The sequence below is a fragment of the Crocodylus porosus genome, unplaced genomic scaffold (assembly GCF_001723895.1).
Source record: "Crocodylus porosus isolate Cpor-Errol unplaced genomic scaffold, CroPor_comp1, whole genome shotgun sequence".
Lineage (NCBI taxonomy): Eukaryota > Metazoa > Chordata > Crocodylia > Crocodylidae > Crocodylus > Crocodylus porosus.
The window spans coordinates 85,314,685-85,331,060 of NW_017728918.1; the positions used below are offsets into that span (position 1 = coordinate 85,314,685).

The 16,376-nt window shown below is 40.4% G+C and overlaps 1 protein-coding gene across 2 annotated transcripts in view; it reads right to left on the reverse strand.

Annotated features, from left to right (window-relative positions):
• The window catches only part of ATG5 (autophagy related 5), a 147,893-nt gene that overhangs the window by 91,934 nt on the left and 39,583 nt on the right, over nt 1-16,376 (reverse strand). For both annotated transcript variants that reach the window (XM_019537828.1, XM_019537829.1), the window contains one exon: nt 11,363-11,525. In XM_019537828.1, the coding sequence (XP_019393373.1) occupies nt 11,363-11,525 (163 nt within the window). The remainder of the gene's footprint in view (nt 1-11,362; nt 11,526-16,376) is intronic.

Below are 16,376 nucleotides of genomic sequence, written 5' to 3' on the forward strand. Positions count from 1 at the left end.
GTCACATGACGATGTTTCACACACTGTATTGTTGACTGACAGTATTCAACTTGCATCCATAATATAAAAATCTACCACTGATTAAAAAAAGAAGCAATTATGTGACATTTATTACTTAAGGCATGACCTCTAAAATAAATGCCAAATAACTCCATATGAATTGATAGTAGCTGATTTTCTACAGGTATCATGGCAGAGATAGGTACCAAGAAAAAAAATCAGAATGCAGAGAGAGTAAAAGCTTAATAGAAAAAGTCCACACAAATCAGAAGATGAGATCACAGCATGTTGTACCCGAGGTAGTTTTAATTTGGCTAGCACAAATACAAATAGCTACAGCATGGACTCTACAAGCCTGCTTAGGCCTGTGCAAGTACTTAGTTAGCAGCTAGGCTGCATTACTGCAACTTCAATGATCTTTGTACCCAAATTAGATTGAAGTTAAGTAGGCTGCAGTCACATTTCCGACTGCACTACAAATATATCCACATGCTTCCAGTGTGTGTAGTTATTCAGCTGTGAATATTGGTTTAAAATGCAAATGTACAAGCCACATTAAAATTAAGGCAGGGCTCAAATCAAATCCAGAAGTCATGGTTTACAAGCCAAAAGCCTTTAAATCAGTGATTCTCAATTTTTTTTAGACTCAAAGGCACACCTCATTAAACTCAGGCCATCACTCAGAAAATACCAGATTTTAGTTTTCACTCATTTTCTAACTATGGCAAAATATAAGAGAAATTATTCTGCTGCAAAGAACTTAGGCCACAAAAGGGAAGGTTGTTTCTAGCACTACAGATTCCTATTTGCAATCTCTGGGTTTGCCTTGTCAATCACACGAAGGTGTTTGCACACTTAACGGAACTAATCTTATATGGCATCCTGCATCATAGAAGGATGTCATGGCACCCTAGTTGACACTCAGCACTCTAGATAACAAGACAGTCAGAAGATCACACCCTTACAATGCCTATATATTGGACAATTACAGCTAGCTAAAATGAATGGGGGATTATGGACTTCTTACATACTGCACAAGTGCCTTGAAAACTGGTAGGGTAATCAGGTTATAGAATTACAATACCCTATCCAAATTACAAACAAGGCAATCAGTATTAAAAAAGGAAGCGCATAAAGCCTTTGAGCAGTGGTTCTCAACCTTTTTTTAGACTCAAGATAGCCCTTGGTGGATTCAATGCACCCTATGGATAATGCCAGGTCTTTAGTTTCCACTTGCTGTTTGACTATGGAAAAATAGAGCAATTCTACTGTTGCAAAGAACTCAGAAGGATCACAACAAGAAAGAATGTTTTTAACACTACGGATTCCCATCTGAAATATCTGGATTTATCTTATGAATCATGTTTGTACACCTAACAGTACTAATATTGTGTGGGATCCCTCAAAGGATCTCAAGGCACTTCAAGGTGCTGCAACACCCTGGTTGAGAATCACTGCCTTAGAGTCTGAATGATGAGGACTTAGCATGTAAGTTTCCCCTACAAAGTTTGCCACAATGGAATAGGAACAGTTGTATATAAAAAAAAACCCTCCCAGATTTCTGGAGGAAATTATAATGAACTGTGCGACCTTCAATGAGTGTTCTAGGAACACAATAAAACATAAAACAAATCCTGTCAGACTACTGACTCAAAATACCTTTGACAAAACATAACAACACTGCCTCTGTCCTCAACATAAGACATGTGGCCAACATACAATAGCATCCTAAAGATGTACCTTTTTAAACTAAATAAAATAGAGAGAGAGCACAAGCTTCAACTTCATCAGATGCTGTGAAAGGACTTCAGAAACGGAGTATAAGGAGGGCCAGACCACACAGGGGTAGGACTACAGCCCCCTCTCCCCATGCAGCTGGATTTGGACCAGGATGCCTCCTAACCCCCTCTAAGGCCTAAATCGGGGCCACCAGCCAGATCCAGCCCCCAGACAGACTGTCCCACCAGGGAAAAAGGTTGGGCACCTCTGAGTTAGTCTATAAAGGTACATATTTACCCTGTCTTCTGGCTGACTTCAGACTAACATAGCTAACCATCTATCTCACCTTAAAGATGCTTCCCAAACAGATGAAGATTTGAAGAGGCTGTTAAAAGAGGAAAAAAAGTGTTGCTTTAATCCAGACAGGCTACATAGAATGGTCTCCACACTGGATTTGACACTTTACTGTCTACCCATGGCCTGCATCAGAACGTCTGTAGCACTACATAAGTCAAGTGAACAGCTGTCCACACTGCTGTAACATTAGACTGACTGCAGAAATGCCACAAAAATGTTCCTGGATGAAACAGGAACTTCTCTAGAGCACTACACTGTGTATCATTACATACAAGGTCTACAAAGTATACCACAGCATCACACGGAGTTTCTCCATCCCCCAGCATCTCACAGTGCTCCACTCCCACTTCCCTCCCATCCTTTCCAAGGTGGGAGAGAGAGGGAGAATGGGAGCTGGCACTGTCACTTGTTCACTGAAAATGCAGAGGGAATAAGCATAGCCATATAGGGGCAACAAACCTAGAAAACAGAAAAGGAAGAGGAAAAAAAATCCAACAAGGAAGTATTTTTAGGGAACAGGGAATACAGAATCATTTCATGGGGCACATGATACTTTTGGGAAAAACTAATCATAGATTAGAGAAGTCACCTCAAAGCCCAACAAAACATAACAATAAAGCAAGTGGGGAAGAACACTAATTAAGGGGGGATGGGGAAATCAAAGAAAAATAAAGAAACAGAGGAGAAAAGTAAAGGAAAAAAAGGAGAAGAAATTGTAATGAGCAAAGGAAACGTTAGTAATGTTACCTGAAAGGCGTAGAAGTTAGTAAACATCCATGTTTGTTTTAATTTTCTAAATAAATATTCCACATTTTTAAGAAGAAGAGAGGTAAACCAGAAGTGATAGCACAGTTAGTGATAAGATTCAAATCACACTGCTACAGTTATGTAACTAGGTTAGCAGGACAGTTATTTTGAAAAATTATATGCAACTGCAGCAGATTAAATTCTTTAGATTGTTGAGCCGGAAAGCTATTTTTTTTCAAATGTAAGTAGGGTATGACCTCTTTGTAATTATCTTCACTTAATGTACATACTCATGTACTGAAAGTTTCATTATAAGTATTGTGTTATACTATTTTAGAAACTGGTCTTTCTTCTTTCCCTGTCAGCAGCTCATCTGGGTGAGGCTTAAGAACAGATATGAAAAAGTGTCAGGCCAAAGTACATTAAAAACAGTAACATCACTCCCTCCCCCATTTTTTAAATGGAGTGTTGCTAAATTCAGAGAAGTTATGTAGGGGTGCCTTGAGACCAAAAAGGCTGAGAACTGCTGACAAACAACTGGTATTCTTTTGAAGTTTTGTCTTTTTAGAACAGTTTTAGACAGATTATACAGTTTCATACATATTCTCAGCAACCAAGTACTGTAACATTCCCATTTACCCAAATCCCTGAACATTTTCCAAATATTTCCTCATCTCAGTTGAGATTAAAAGTGACCCAATCATCACTATGAAATGATGCTTATTGATCCAGTCATAATACAGTGAAACAAAAAAGACTGCGCTTATTAAATTTCTTGACAATTAGGATACAGTTATGCTCATAAATCATTTCTCAAACTCAATGTCACATGCACAGGGTGCACAAAGAAATTTTAAAGTACTAAAATTGTATGATGCTAACTATTCTTATTTATTTTTATGCCTTAAAAATGTGCTTAAACCATAGCAGAAATCAACGATCCTTACCAGAGAATTTATGCTGACCACAGGCACGAGGAGTTAAGTATTGTTTTTCAGTATATAGGTTGATGTGGTATATAGGTCGGACCCAGTTTTCCGGTGTGAAAAGTTAGGATTTTCATAGGCCCAGGGTATAAATTGGAGCCGGGCTTGGTGCTTGGCTGGCACAGCCCCATCCCTGGTAAGTGGCACTGCCTAGGCCATGCCAGCCAAACGCTGAGCCCAGCCATGTCCTCTGCAAGTGGGGCTGGCCTCAGCACTCAGCAGCGCTATTCATGGCAGACAGGGCCAGGCTCAGTGCTTGTCTGGCTCAGCCCCATTCCCTGCGAGCCCAGTACCACTTGCAGGGGATTGGGCCACACTAGCCAAGTGCCGAGCCCGGCCCCAGCCCCAGCCTCAGCCTCAGCCCCAACCCTGACCCCTGCAAGCAGCACGTCCCCAGCTGAATGCTGAGCCCATCTCTGTCACCAACAAGTGATGCTGGGCTTGGCGCTCGGCTTGAACGGCCCCATCCCCTGCAAGCGGTGCTAGGTTTGGCACTCAGCTGACGCGGACCAAGCAGCGCCGCTTGCAGGGGATGGGGCTGCACCAGCCAAGGGCCAAGTCCAGCCCCGTCCCTGTCCCGCCCCCTGCGAGAGGTGCTAGGCTTGGCACCTGGCTGGTGTACCCCCATTCCCTGGTAACAAAACAATAAGTTGGGGCTTTACAGAGTAAAGAAAAGAAAATACTTCATGACTGATAAGTAAAGAACAGTAGTTATATTTTCAAAATAAGCATAATAGAGGTCAAAGCTGTCCAACTTCTTATAAATTAACTCCTGGATAGCCCATTCCTAGAATAAAGATGGACTCTTTTTTTTTTTTTTTTTAAAGAGATCACTCTTGGGGTGGCAACCAACTAATGAATTTACTCAAATATAAGACAAGGTTCCCCCCACCAGTCAGCATTAGGAAAAAGCCCCTCATCTTACATTCACATACTAAGAAACCTAATCAAATACACTGTATATCATTAAACTGCTGCCAAAAGTAGCATGTGCTCAATAATGGAAACCAACTATGAAGTTGATTAAATTTAGCCAACACTAAGCATACATATAAAGTATGTGGCCCAACTAGGACAAACATGCTATTGGGAACTTTTTCCTTTTTTTGGTCCTTCTAAAAAACACATGAGTGTTCCCTTCATGGGCAACTGGCAGCAGACCTGTAAGTACTGCAATGCCAGGCCAGCACTGGAAGGGCCAGAGCCAGCCCTGACACCATCCCCTTGGTACCAAAATGGCTACATTTGACATGCTAATGGGAACCTACCACAAGGATAGGCTAGTGCAGCCCATCTGAATAAGATATATGGAAGAGGCCATAGAGTGCAGTCACCCTCAGCACTTGACACTTTTTACAGTCATGGTGAGCCACTACACTGAATATATTCCCTCTTCCTGTTCACGTTCACAGCTGAGCTGTTTCTTTCTTTCCCATTTTCAATTACTCCTGTTTCTTCACCAGTCTTAAGTATCTGGCAAACACTGCCAAACAGGGCCCCAAACAGCTCACCCAGAATCCCTCTGTTGCCCCCTTTCTCATCCTGTAGCATGATTAGTGTGGTCCCGTGCAAAGTAAGATCAGGATGCCCTAAGCTTCACTTGCATATAACTTTTTGGAGCATCTCAGGACTCATGACAAGACCACCTAGTTCCAGTCATAAATAAGGGCTAGTTAGCCCATGGATCCTCCGGAGGGGAGGGGTATCTGGAGCACATGCATGTACTGAATAGTGCTGAGCTGTGGGGTCACCATGACTTGAAATGCTATTGACTTTGCTAGGGCCCAGCCCAATGAACTATATGGTAAATCACGACCCTTTTGACTTTGGGATATCCTGAACAGTTTGTATTATATATAAGTAGGTGCCAAAGTACTACTTAAAAATGAGTTTATGAAGTACCTGCACTAAAACTTGCAGCAGGTTTCAAAAAACATAAAATACATAAAATCTGAATGAACTAAGTCTATAGGTACTATACAAAAATTACTACAACTATAAGTTTATTTCAAGTTCATTTTTTTTCAAATTTGCTTCTCACTTCCATGTGTTCAGTTCAGGGAGAGCAAAGTCAGACAGGAAGAAGGGTGGAAAGGAGCTGCAAAGGGAAGACAATGGGAGACAGAAGACAAAGGGGCACCCTGATATCCCCTTTATTTATTTCCTCTGCTGTAGCAGTGAGAAGGTAAAAAATTGAAGACAAACCTCCAATGATTAGATTTTATACCTGGAAAATTATAACGAATTTATAAATTTTCCATAAATAAAACCTTACAGGGGGGCAGGGCTCTTATAATCAGGGTAATCTAATATTCAAGTAAATACGGTATTCTGTGCATCCACAGCAAAGTGGGGGAAAAATAATGGACTTAAAGTTACAACAAGAGACATTTAGGTGGGATATTACAAAAGAACTTTCTGCCTATGAGGCTGCCCAAGCACTCAAACAGATTGTGTGTCAAGTACAAGAAATATCAAATCTTGGCTTCCTTAACAGCGCAGTGAACATTATAGGACATATCTCTTATGAGCTTTCACATCAAAGAAAAAACAGGTGTCCTGAATCTTTAATAAATTCTCTTTATCAAAATTGTTGCATAGAAATCAAGAAGTTAAACTTCTGAACTATTCAATTAAAAAAATTATTTACCCCTTTAACTGTTCAGCTTTCACTTTCTTGATCCTGTGTCATCATTTCACCAGTCTCCTTTGAAACACTATGACATAGATAAGACCTGAATTTCTAATGTAAAAAGCAAACAGAAAAGAATACTTTTAAAAGCTTGCCTGCCCTTGTTCATTATAAAGAAGCAACAAAGTGATTCAGAACAAGAGTTACAGTAAGACATTTTCCTATAATTCTGAATAAAATTTAGCTTTGTGGTCAAAAAACTTCAGTAGAACAGCTTTACTTCTTTGCCCTCAGGAAGCTTCTCTTCTCTACCTTGTTCAAATGCCCCAATTCTCCAACCTTGATCCTGTACCAATATGGCATTCCCAAGTTATCAACCTCTGGTGGAAAAAGACTGACTTAGGGAAACAGGCATTAATTAGACTGAAATTAGAAGGATGATTTAAATCAATAGAGGCACCAGGGCAGAAAGGTAAGACCAAGTCTCTGATTTGGTGGCTGATTAGCTACCATGTAAAACAACAAAGGAATCAAAGATGAACATGACACCAAACCAGGTAATCCCAACACAAGATATGCCACACATTTATTGCTGTGGCTTATCCCATGATGGATGTTAGAGCAACAGAAATGGAAAATTCTCAATGCCAGCAGACCAGGCAACTCCAGTTTAATATGAAGAGCTACCAAACTCCAATTTATATTTGTGATTTATATATGCTTTATTGTGATATCAAGAAGTTATGCAAAAAGGCAAAATTAAAATTTACAAAAAACAAAGTTTAGCACCACATTAATCCATGTAGTAAATCTGACAGAGTTATCTAACAAGAATTAAATAAAAATAATTGTTTACTATATACTAGATCTAATTAATTTTTTTTGAATTTTCACAGACAAAAAACTGCAGATGTATTATTAGCTGTGAGGCAGTTATCACAAATGTTACTTTCTTTTCTTTTTTGTGGTCATCAATTCTGTTTCAGAGAGAGGTTTAAAATCATTATATCTAAAACGAAAGCCTATAAAAAAATACTGAAAGGTACAGCATGTCTTAAAAAGAGTTTTCTTGGTTTCACAAGCTTTTCGTATTTCTCTTTTATGAAAAGCTGACAAATTAAAATTAGCATTTGAAAGTATTCAAAAGATTATTTAAGCTTCTCTTTCAAGTGTCAGGTTGCACAGGTGCCATTGCTCATTAAATAGTGAAACCTGTATGAGATCAACTTCACTAGGCCACCCTCTTAAGGACTGTCACAAAGCAGTCCCAAACACATCGAGTATAATGATGGTTTACTTAAAATGAAGACCCTTTGGTAAAAAAGAAATACCAGCTTAGGGCAATCACTTATGACACTTGTGATAACAATGAAACCTAACCTATATAACTGAGCAAGTGCTTTCTCATATTCTGACAAGTACTCAACATCCTTTTTTAATTTTAGCTACAGTGACATTTTACAACCAACTTCTACACAAATGACTTTAATAATAAAACAATATGTAGCTACCACTATGATAAAACACCAGCATTTCATTGGTATGAATGCTAGAGAAAAAATTTAGTTAAAAGGATACTAAATGAAAACCCCCATTTCATTTGTATAAAATATCATTCAACTCCTCTCTATATAGAATTGGCAATAGCATACATCAAGAACAGTTATATAACAAGCTGGTTCTCTCTTTAATTTTTGTTTATTGCTGTGAACAGTGCACAGAAAACACAATATGCATCTCATTCTGCCTCACAAGTGTCATCAGGTTATCTGAACTGATTCTGTACCACCAGACTAAATTGGTGATATGTCAAGCGAAGAGCCTTTATTCATGCTATTTCTTTGCTCTAAAAAGCCTGTTTGCCTTAAGATAGCTTGGAAATTCTACAGATCCTTACTATGCTTATTTATAAAGCTAATTATGAAATAAGGGCAAACAGCTATTAATACAATGCATCCTTAGCAGCATCTTAGTATTGTACTGCTTCCAATTCTATATCGGGCTATACAGTCCATTAAAAGCTAATACACTGCTAAAAACTTCAAAGAATTACACTGGCATAGCATTCTCTTCCTATAACATTACTCTTAGATTAACTTGTTTATGATACAAAGTGTGCCACTTTGATGAATATGGAAAAAAAAACATCATTTTCTCAATTACTAAAAATTTAAAATAAAATAATCTGACCTTTTAAAAGCAAATATTTAAGAGTAAATTGTTTTCCAGTTAATTGAGATTTTTTTTCACTATTAATATGAAAAATATCAGTCAATTACACCAAAACAGATTCCCCTAACTGGTTAAGATAAATTCTGTGCCGACTCAAACTATAAACGAGTCAGCACATTTCCCAGTAGTTTCACTACATAAATCTACGTATTTAATAGCTACATCCCTAAAAACTTCACCATTCACATGTTAAACTGACAATTCCCTCAACTCCTCACCATTCCCTGTTCCTCAAGAAAGACAGTTACTTGACATCTCCTCCTGTTAAAATTAATAACAACAGGATATAAAATCAACTAACTCAGAAGATAATTAACTTTCTTCCAAAACACACATCACATTCAATTGTTGTCCAAGCAGTTCAGTCATTCTGGGTTGTAGCATTAACTGAGGGGGGAGGTCAAGATGACATTATTATATGTTGCATTTCCTGACTAAGGTCACAATTAATTGCTCTATAGCTTTATTTCATTCACCAGCTTTCTAAAGGCTTGGAAAGACGTTCAGTTTCTGTAGGGAAGGTCACTGCTGTCTCTGGAGAAACCAACCACAAGCGTACAGCAGTTCGTAAATTTTCTTCCAAAGTAAAAGTGGCCATTCAGGGAGAAAAATAACTTAGGAACAATCTGCATGAAGTGGTTCCCCAGAGAATATTCCTCAAGAGACAGAACTTCTGTACACGCAGTGGATGCAGAGCCAACCTTTGCAATCCTACTGTGCTTTGTTTCTCTCCCTTCCCACAGGGGGAGAGAAAATGTATGTCACTCTCAGCCAAGCAGGGAACAGAACATACCTCCCAAGTGCTTCGGGCTGGAAAAGCCCAGCGCTGAAACAGTTGGCAGGCATGTTCTGCTCCTGGCTTGTTCCGTGCCTGAATGACACTGTAGCACCTGGATGCAAGGAAACATATGCAGTCCCCAGCCTTAGCTGCGCTCCAACACAGTATGGGGGAAGGGAAATGCTGGAGGACTGTTCTGTGCACAACACAGACCCCCACCCTTCAGTGACTCTGATGGTCCCTGGTTACTTTCACTTAAAAAGCCTTGAAAACTCTCTGGGCTGTGTGCTCTCGGGACCTCTGGCAACCCAGTATTCATGCTTACAGGTTCCTTGCTTCCCTGTCTGAGCCTGTACAGGTCAGCTTTTCTCTCAGGGAAATAAACCTGGGAGTTGTCCTGGATGTTCTGAATGTGTGTATGCAGTTACAGTATTTCAAATATTCGTTTTAAAATTAGGTCTAGCCATTATAAATTAAATGTTTAAATGTCTTATAGTTTCTACAACAGGGGTCACCACCCCCCCCAGCACATGCCAGAGCATGCTATATGATGGCATTTTGCCTGGCCCATCCACCTCAGTCAGTGGGGGAGCTGCAAAGGGCTTGACTCTTGTTGTGACAGCACAACCCTTCCTTGCTGTCCACCCTGAGGCACACATGCACTCACTGCCAGCAACCAGCCAGAAGGGCTCCACAGACCTAGGGTGCAGCTGCTTGCAGCATCCCCACCACCTGCTGCAAGCAGCCCACCTCCATGGTAGGTGTCAGGGTCCTGCCCAGATCCTAGGTCGGATGTGGCAGGCAACGGGAGGCTGCAAGCAATTGCATCAGGGTCCACAGAGCTTGGCTCTGCTCACTGCTGGCAGCGGGTGCACATGTGCCTCAGGGCAGACAGTGGGGAAGGGGCTGAGGGTGCATTGCCACAAAAAGGATTGAGCCCCTTGTGCCTGCCCCACCATCCACGCTGGCACACCAACAAGTCAGGGCTGCCGATTTTTTTGGCACTTAGCCCCAAAACACTGCTGACTCTACAACTTTAACAGATCAAAAACAATGGCATCTTCTAGAAATCAAATAAATACTAAAAATGTGTGAAGATACATTTCAAAGTGGTATGGCAGTCTTTCCTATCCAGCAAGAAATGAACTGTCTACATCCAGAACCAGATAAAAAATTCTGTCAAAAAGATGTTTAGCTGGCCAACCAACATTTTCCAGTATGTTCTCCCATAAAGAAAAGCCACTGTTCCCCATAAATGTCTTTTACACAGAAGTAATGAACTATGAAATCCATAAAAGAAGAGTAGCTAATTTTATACAGATGCTACTCTAAGTGATCCTGGCATCAATATTTTTTAGTAATTACTTTATATCTATGTCATAATCTCCTTGTAAAAGACATGGGACTAGCAATAATTATATTTTAAATTTTGGGTGGTGAAAATGGGCAATATTACTCACACACAAGACAACATCAATGAAAGTTAGTTGTGTTGCCCCACCAATGACTTCCAACCATAAACTAGAGGAACCACCCATTTTCAGGGTCAGAGACAGCTCATACTCAATACCAGGTAAAACCTGGGCATCTCCTAAATTGAGACCAAACTACATTAAACAGGTTGCAATTTTATTACATGAATCAAGACAAAACTCAGATTATTTCCCTGAATAGCTTAAAGTGGACCTACAATCTGGTATACATGGGGTGAAGAGCAGGTGGTCCCCCATTAAAATGCTTCACATTGATTAAACTTAAATGCTGAAAAGTATATTTTACAATCACTTTACTAGGAAAAAATAGGGGGGGGCGGGAAATCACTTTACTAGGAAAAATCCTGGTTTTGAATAAATTAAACCTAACATAAAAAACCAGCTTGTTTGGTTTTAGTTATTGACAGGCTGCATTTACCATTCTGTAACCCCAGCCAGAGTTGCTTATGATCCTTTTTCTGCATCTCATTGATGACTTGGCTTTTGTGCTTTAAGGCATCTGCTTCCTTTATACAAGCCATGAAATGAGCTTCAATGACATCCTTAGAATGACAGTGAAGAAGGTCCTTTTCTGGAAAATTCTACAATAAAATTCAGAAGACAGACCAAAAGAAATAAGTACATCATGGAACTCTTAACAAAACAAATGAATCAGCACACTAAACAATTATTTTTCAAGAAGCACGTAGACAAAGTATAGGTCACAAATCTTATCCAGTTCTTAAAGCCTTTGGTTTACTAACAGAGAGATTTATATTTTGAAAAAACAAAGATGTGCTACAGAAGCACAATCCATATTTCCAGTTCACCTGACTACAGACATTTGATTTACTACTTTTGAAAACAAAGTTTTCCAACTGTGGATCCTATTCAGTCTTTCCTGACTTTGGATCCAACTGCTGATCCTATTCAGTCTTTCCTTTCCTAAAGGGAAAACCATGTTAATTTGCAAATAATAGTTGTTTAGCGATTAAAAATTTTACAACTTTTAAGCAATCCACTTTTAATGTCTCAGACACATAAATGTGCAGGGTGGGATGACCTTGACTAACAGAAAAACATTCTTTGCCCATAATTCTATTGTAGCCAGGCCTCGATTTGTTAATAATGACTACTTGATTTACTTCACTAAATTTCTGCTTTCATGTGTGATGGTCATGACTTTCTTGAAGAGACATTTATATGTCTGACTGAGCAGACCTGACACTAACAACAAAGATGATCATCAGAAAAGTAAAGGAACAAATCAAATGAGACTGGACAAAACAGAAACACTTTTCTTCCCCTTTACAAATCCCCATAATAAGCTCATATGGTAGCAGTCCAGAAAGGGTTACTAGATAGGCAAAGTACCTTTCCAGTGGTGACTAAAATGTCTGATTAAAAAGAGCTGGTATTAAAAAAACCCCCCAAAAAACAACAACAACAACAAAAAACCTGAAGGCCGGGGAGAATGGGGAGGCAGGGGAGAGGCTAGGAAGTGTCCTAAAGCAGCTCCATAGCTACAGGACATTTGTGCTGAGAAATGCTGAAAAACAGAAAATGTAGGAAACAGCAAGACATGATTAAGATGCATTCTGTACTGCTTAACAGAGGGTCCCTGAGCTGAAAGTCAGTCAGGACTTCATTACCCTACTCTCCTTACCTACAACAGAGGAAGTGCTGACACCTAGAAGTAAAGGGGCCAATGCCTACAAAACTCTAGATTGTGGGGGAAAGAGACAGCCTGCATGTACAGCCTTCTAGACCTCGTGTTTTATGGTTTCAACTTTGTTACTCTAAAAGGAATGAGACTTAAATTCAAAGACAAAAAAGGCAGATTACAAGTGCTATCACTCCAGGTATACCTTTAGGGATGCACCTTGGATACCAATTGAGAACTTTGACAAAAGGGACCAAAATGTACTCCCAGACTCCTAAACACAAAGATCCCTCCTACTGTCCATATGAAAAGCCAAAGACTCACATTCAGTGATAAGAATAAAGATATTAATTTTCAGTGACAAGAAGATCAAAAATTTGGAAAAAAATGTCCTTACTAGATAGCAAAAGAACAAATTACTTTAGGATGGTAGTAAGGGTTAACTTTTCCTCATGAAAAACCATAAATGAAGATTTACAGAAAGATATCACAAATTTCCTAACTCTGGCTCATTGCCAGGTTCACTAAGAAGGCTATCTTCCATGTAAAAACAAGGACTGAATAAAGAGATTTTTTAAAATCAAAATCCAATTAGGTGCTGAGGACCTGATTTAGACTGGAAGTTTCTTGGGAAAATCTTGTTACTTAAGAAAGTACCCTATTAAAGACCTCCTCAAAGAGGAGGAGTAGCAGAGACCCAAACCCTAGAAATGCTAATTACTTGAATCTAGCCCATGGTTGCACCCATGGCACTCTACATGGGGCCGAGCCCCACCCACTCCTGCCTGGGCAGCCCACACTGTGCTCTTGCCTAGACCCTGGCCAGCATTCACAGCTTCCCAGCTGTTCCTGGTGCAGCTGCAGCTGCCTGGGTACTGCTCAGTTTTCCTCCCCCCAGGTTCAGTGGCTTGTCCTCCTGCTCAACTGCTCCTGGCAGCAGGAAGCACACAGGAAAAGGCAGTAGCCATGGAGATGCATGCTAAACACCACATGCCCAGCCAGGTGGGGAGGGAAGCTGCAGCTGGGCAGCTCTTGCCCCAGCATGCAGGGGTCCAACTTGCTTGAATTGTATAATTTGTTAAAATATCTTCTAAAAGTTTTTGTGTGTGGCCCTCAACAGCTCATCAAAACTCATTAACTGGCCCTCCAGCTGAAATAGTTGCCCACCCCTGGCATTTTGCCTTCTGAAAGGAACGGTTTGTAATTTAGACCTGTAATGTCTATACAGAGTCTTCATGAAGTCCTTTTGCACAACCTAAGTTATTAAAGTTTAAAGTGCACAAGGACTTTATGAAGACCCTGTATATGACTGAAAGTTGACAGACAAAAAGCCTGTTCCTCTTACATGAGGATGGTCAGAGTCTGAAAACATTAAGATGCTAAAGTAAGTTTTCTTTTCAGAATTTACTTCAAAGCAGAGTTCCATCAGTTACTTGGAGGGTGTGGAAAGCACTCTGTCCAAATTTGCAGATGATACCAAATTATGGGGTAAAGTTAACACACTAGAGGGCAGGGAACGAATCCAGGCGGATCTGGACAGGTTGGAAAAGTGGGCAAAACAGAATAGGATGCAGTACAACAAGGACAAGTGCAAAGTGCTGCACCTAGGGAAAAGCAATCTGTGACATTTACAGGCTTGGGGAGGACTGTCACAGCAGCACAGCAGCAGAGAGGGATCTCGGAGTCATTGCTGACACCAAGATAATCATGAGTCGTCCACATGACAAAGCGATCAATAAAGCTAACTGCACTTTATCATGCATTTTCAGGTGCATGACAAACAGGTCCAGGGAGATGATACTTTCCCTCTGCGGGGCATTGGTCAGGCTGCAGTTGGAATACTGTGTCCAGTTTTTGGTGCTGCACTTCACCAAAAGTGAACAACCTCAGTGTGGACAACCTTGAAAGGGTTCAGAGGAGGGCCACTCATACGGTTAGGGGCCTGCAGGCAAAGCCCTATGAGAAGAGTTTGAGGGCCCTGGATCTCTTCAGCCTCTGCATGAGAAGGCTGAGAGGTGATCTTGTGGCCATCTACAAATTCATAGGGGGGAGGGCAGGAGGCAGCAAGGAATAGGAGATGCTCTGTTTACCAGGGCACTCCTTGGAGTAATTAGGAACAATGGCCACAAACTGACGGAGAGAAGATTTAAGTTAGACATCAAGAAGAACTTCTATACGGTAAGGGCTACCAGAATCTGGAATGGGCTTCCAAGGGAGGTGATGCTCTCCCCTACCTTGGGGGTCTTTAAGAGGAGCATGCACCTGGATCTAACCCCTCCCAACCTAGCCACCCCTGCACCCTCAAATCAGCCTGAGATTGACTGAGCTCTGGTCAATTTCCAGACACTGAAGTTAACAGAGAATTGGTTTGGGGGAAAGTGCTTTTTAAAATCAGTGAAAGCACTTGCAGCCCAGCTCCTAAGAACCCAGAAGCAAGGATCTAGTAGGCCCTTGCCCTACACATACACCTGGGCACTCCCTGTCAGTGTACCATCACATAGATTTCAGTAAGTGCAAGAATGTTGGGTTTTTTATTGAACTCAACACTAGCAAGAAGGTGAAGCAGAAAAATGTAATTGGGCTAGGTATTCACTATCACTCCCTGGCCATGGTTTGACAGCACTGAAATGCTGAAAAGGTAACTATGTGTAGAAACCTCTGACCCAGGACAACTGTGAACCAGTCTTATCAGTGATGTTCTTGGAATGGTTCAAGAGTTTTTTTCTGTCTACACCCACAGAGAAGCCCAAACAGAAGTTAGAAAAGGCATAAGAATGATGTGAAGAATAGTGCCTCTGCAAGAGGCAAATGAGACTAGATAGGCATACCAGAGAATAATGGGCTGCCCCAAAACCCTAGTACAGGGATTCCCAAAGTTTTGCCCCTGAAGCCATTTCAAAGGAGCAATCCTAGATGGTAGGCTGTGTCAGAGGGGTTTACAGGCCACCTTTGACCTGCATGCCACACTTTGGGAAACTCTGCTGTAGTGGCTGAAGGGGCATTTTTTGTATTTTGTACATTGGCTGAATACTCAGGTTAATTATTAAGATTATCTTGAAGACCCTATCTTCAGATTATTTCTTTAAAGACTTTAAAGATAGCTGGGACAATTATAATAAGTTTGACAGCTGGTCTCTGACACAATGTTAATTCAGAACCCCTGGGTTTTGAGCAGCTTTTCTTTGGTTTTGTCTTGTTTTGTTTTGGTTTTGGTTTTGCATTTAGTGTTTCATTGCAGTCATTATCATGGTTTCTTAACACTTAGAAACAACAATGTTAACTGAACATTTCTATGATGCTGTTCCAAAAAATATATCAGTTTCCAAGTTTCACCAGTCTGGTTTCATACCATTCCACCTAACACCTGCCAGTTCTAATTTATCTAACACCTGTTAACACACTAGTTGATCAAAAAAATGAAAAACTTACTCAAATACAAAAATCACACCCATAACCAGACCTAAGAGGGAAAACAGCTGATCATTTAACTGAGCCACAGCATAGCTAGTTTGAAATTAATAGCATATGGCAAGACTAATAAATTATACAGGCATACCTCGTTTTATTGAGCTTCGCTTTATTGCGCTTCGCAGATATTGCGTTTTTTACGAATTGAAGGTTTGTGCTCATTTACCATTCCGAAAATCCTAGGGCCCTTAAGAATTATGCTAAATCTACTCTTCCTGTGCTCTATAAATGGAACAACAAAGCCTGGATGACAGCACATCTGTTTACAACATGGTTTACTGAATATTTTAAGCCCACTGTTGAGACCTACTGCTCAGAAAAA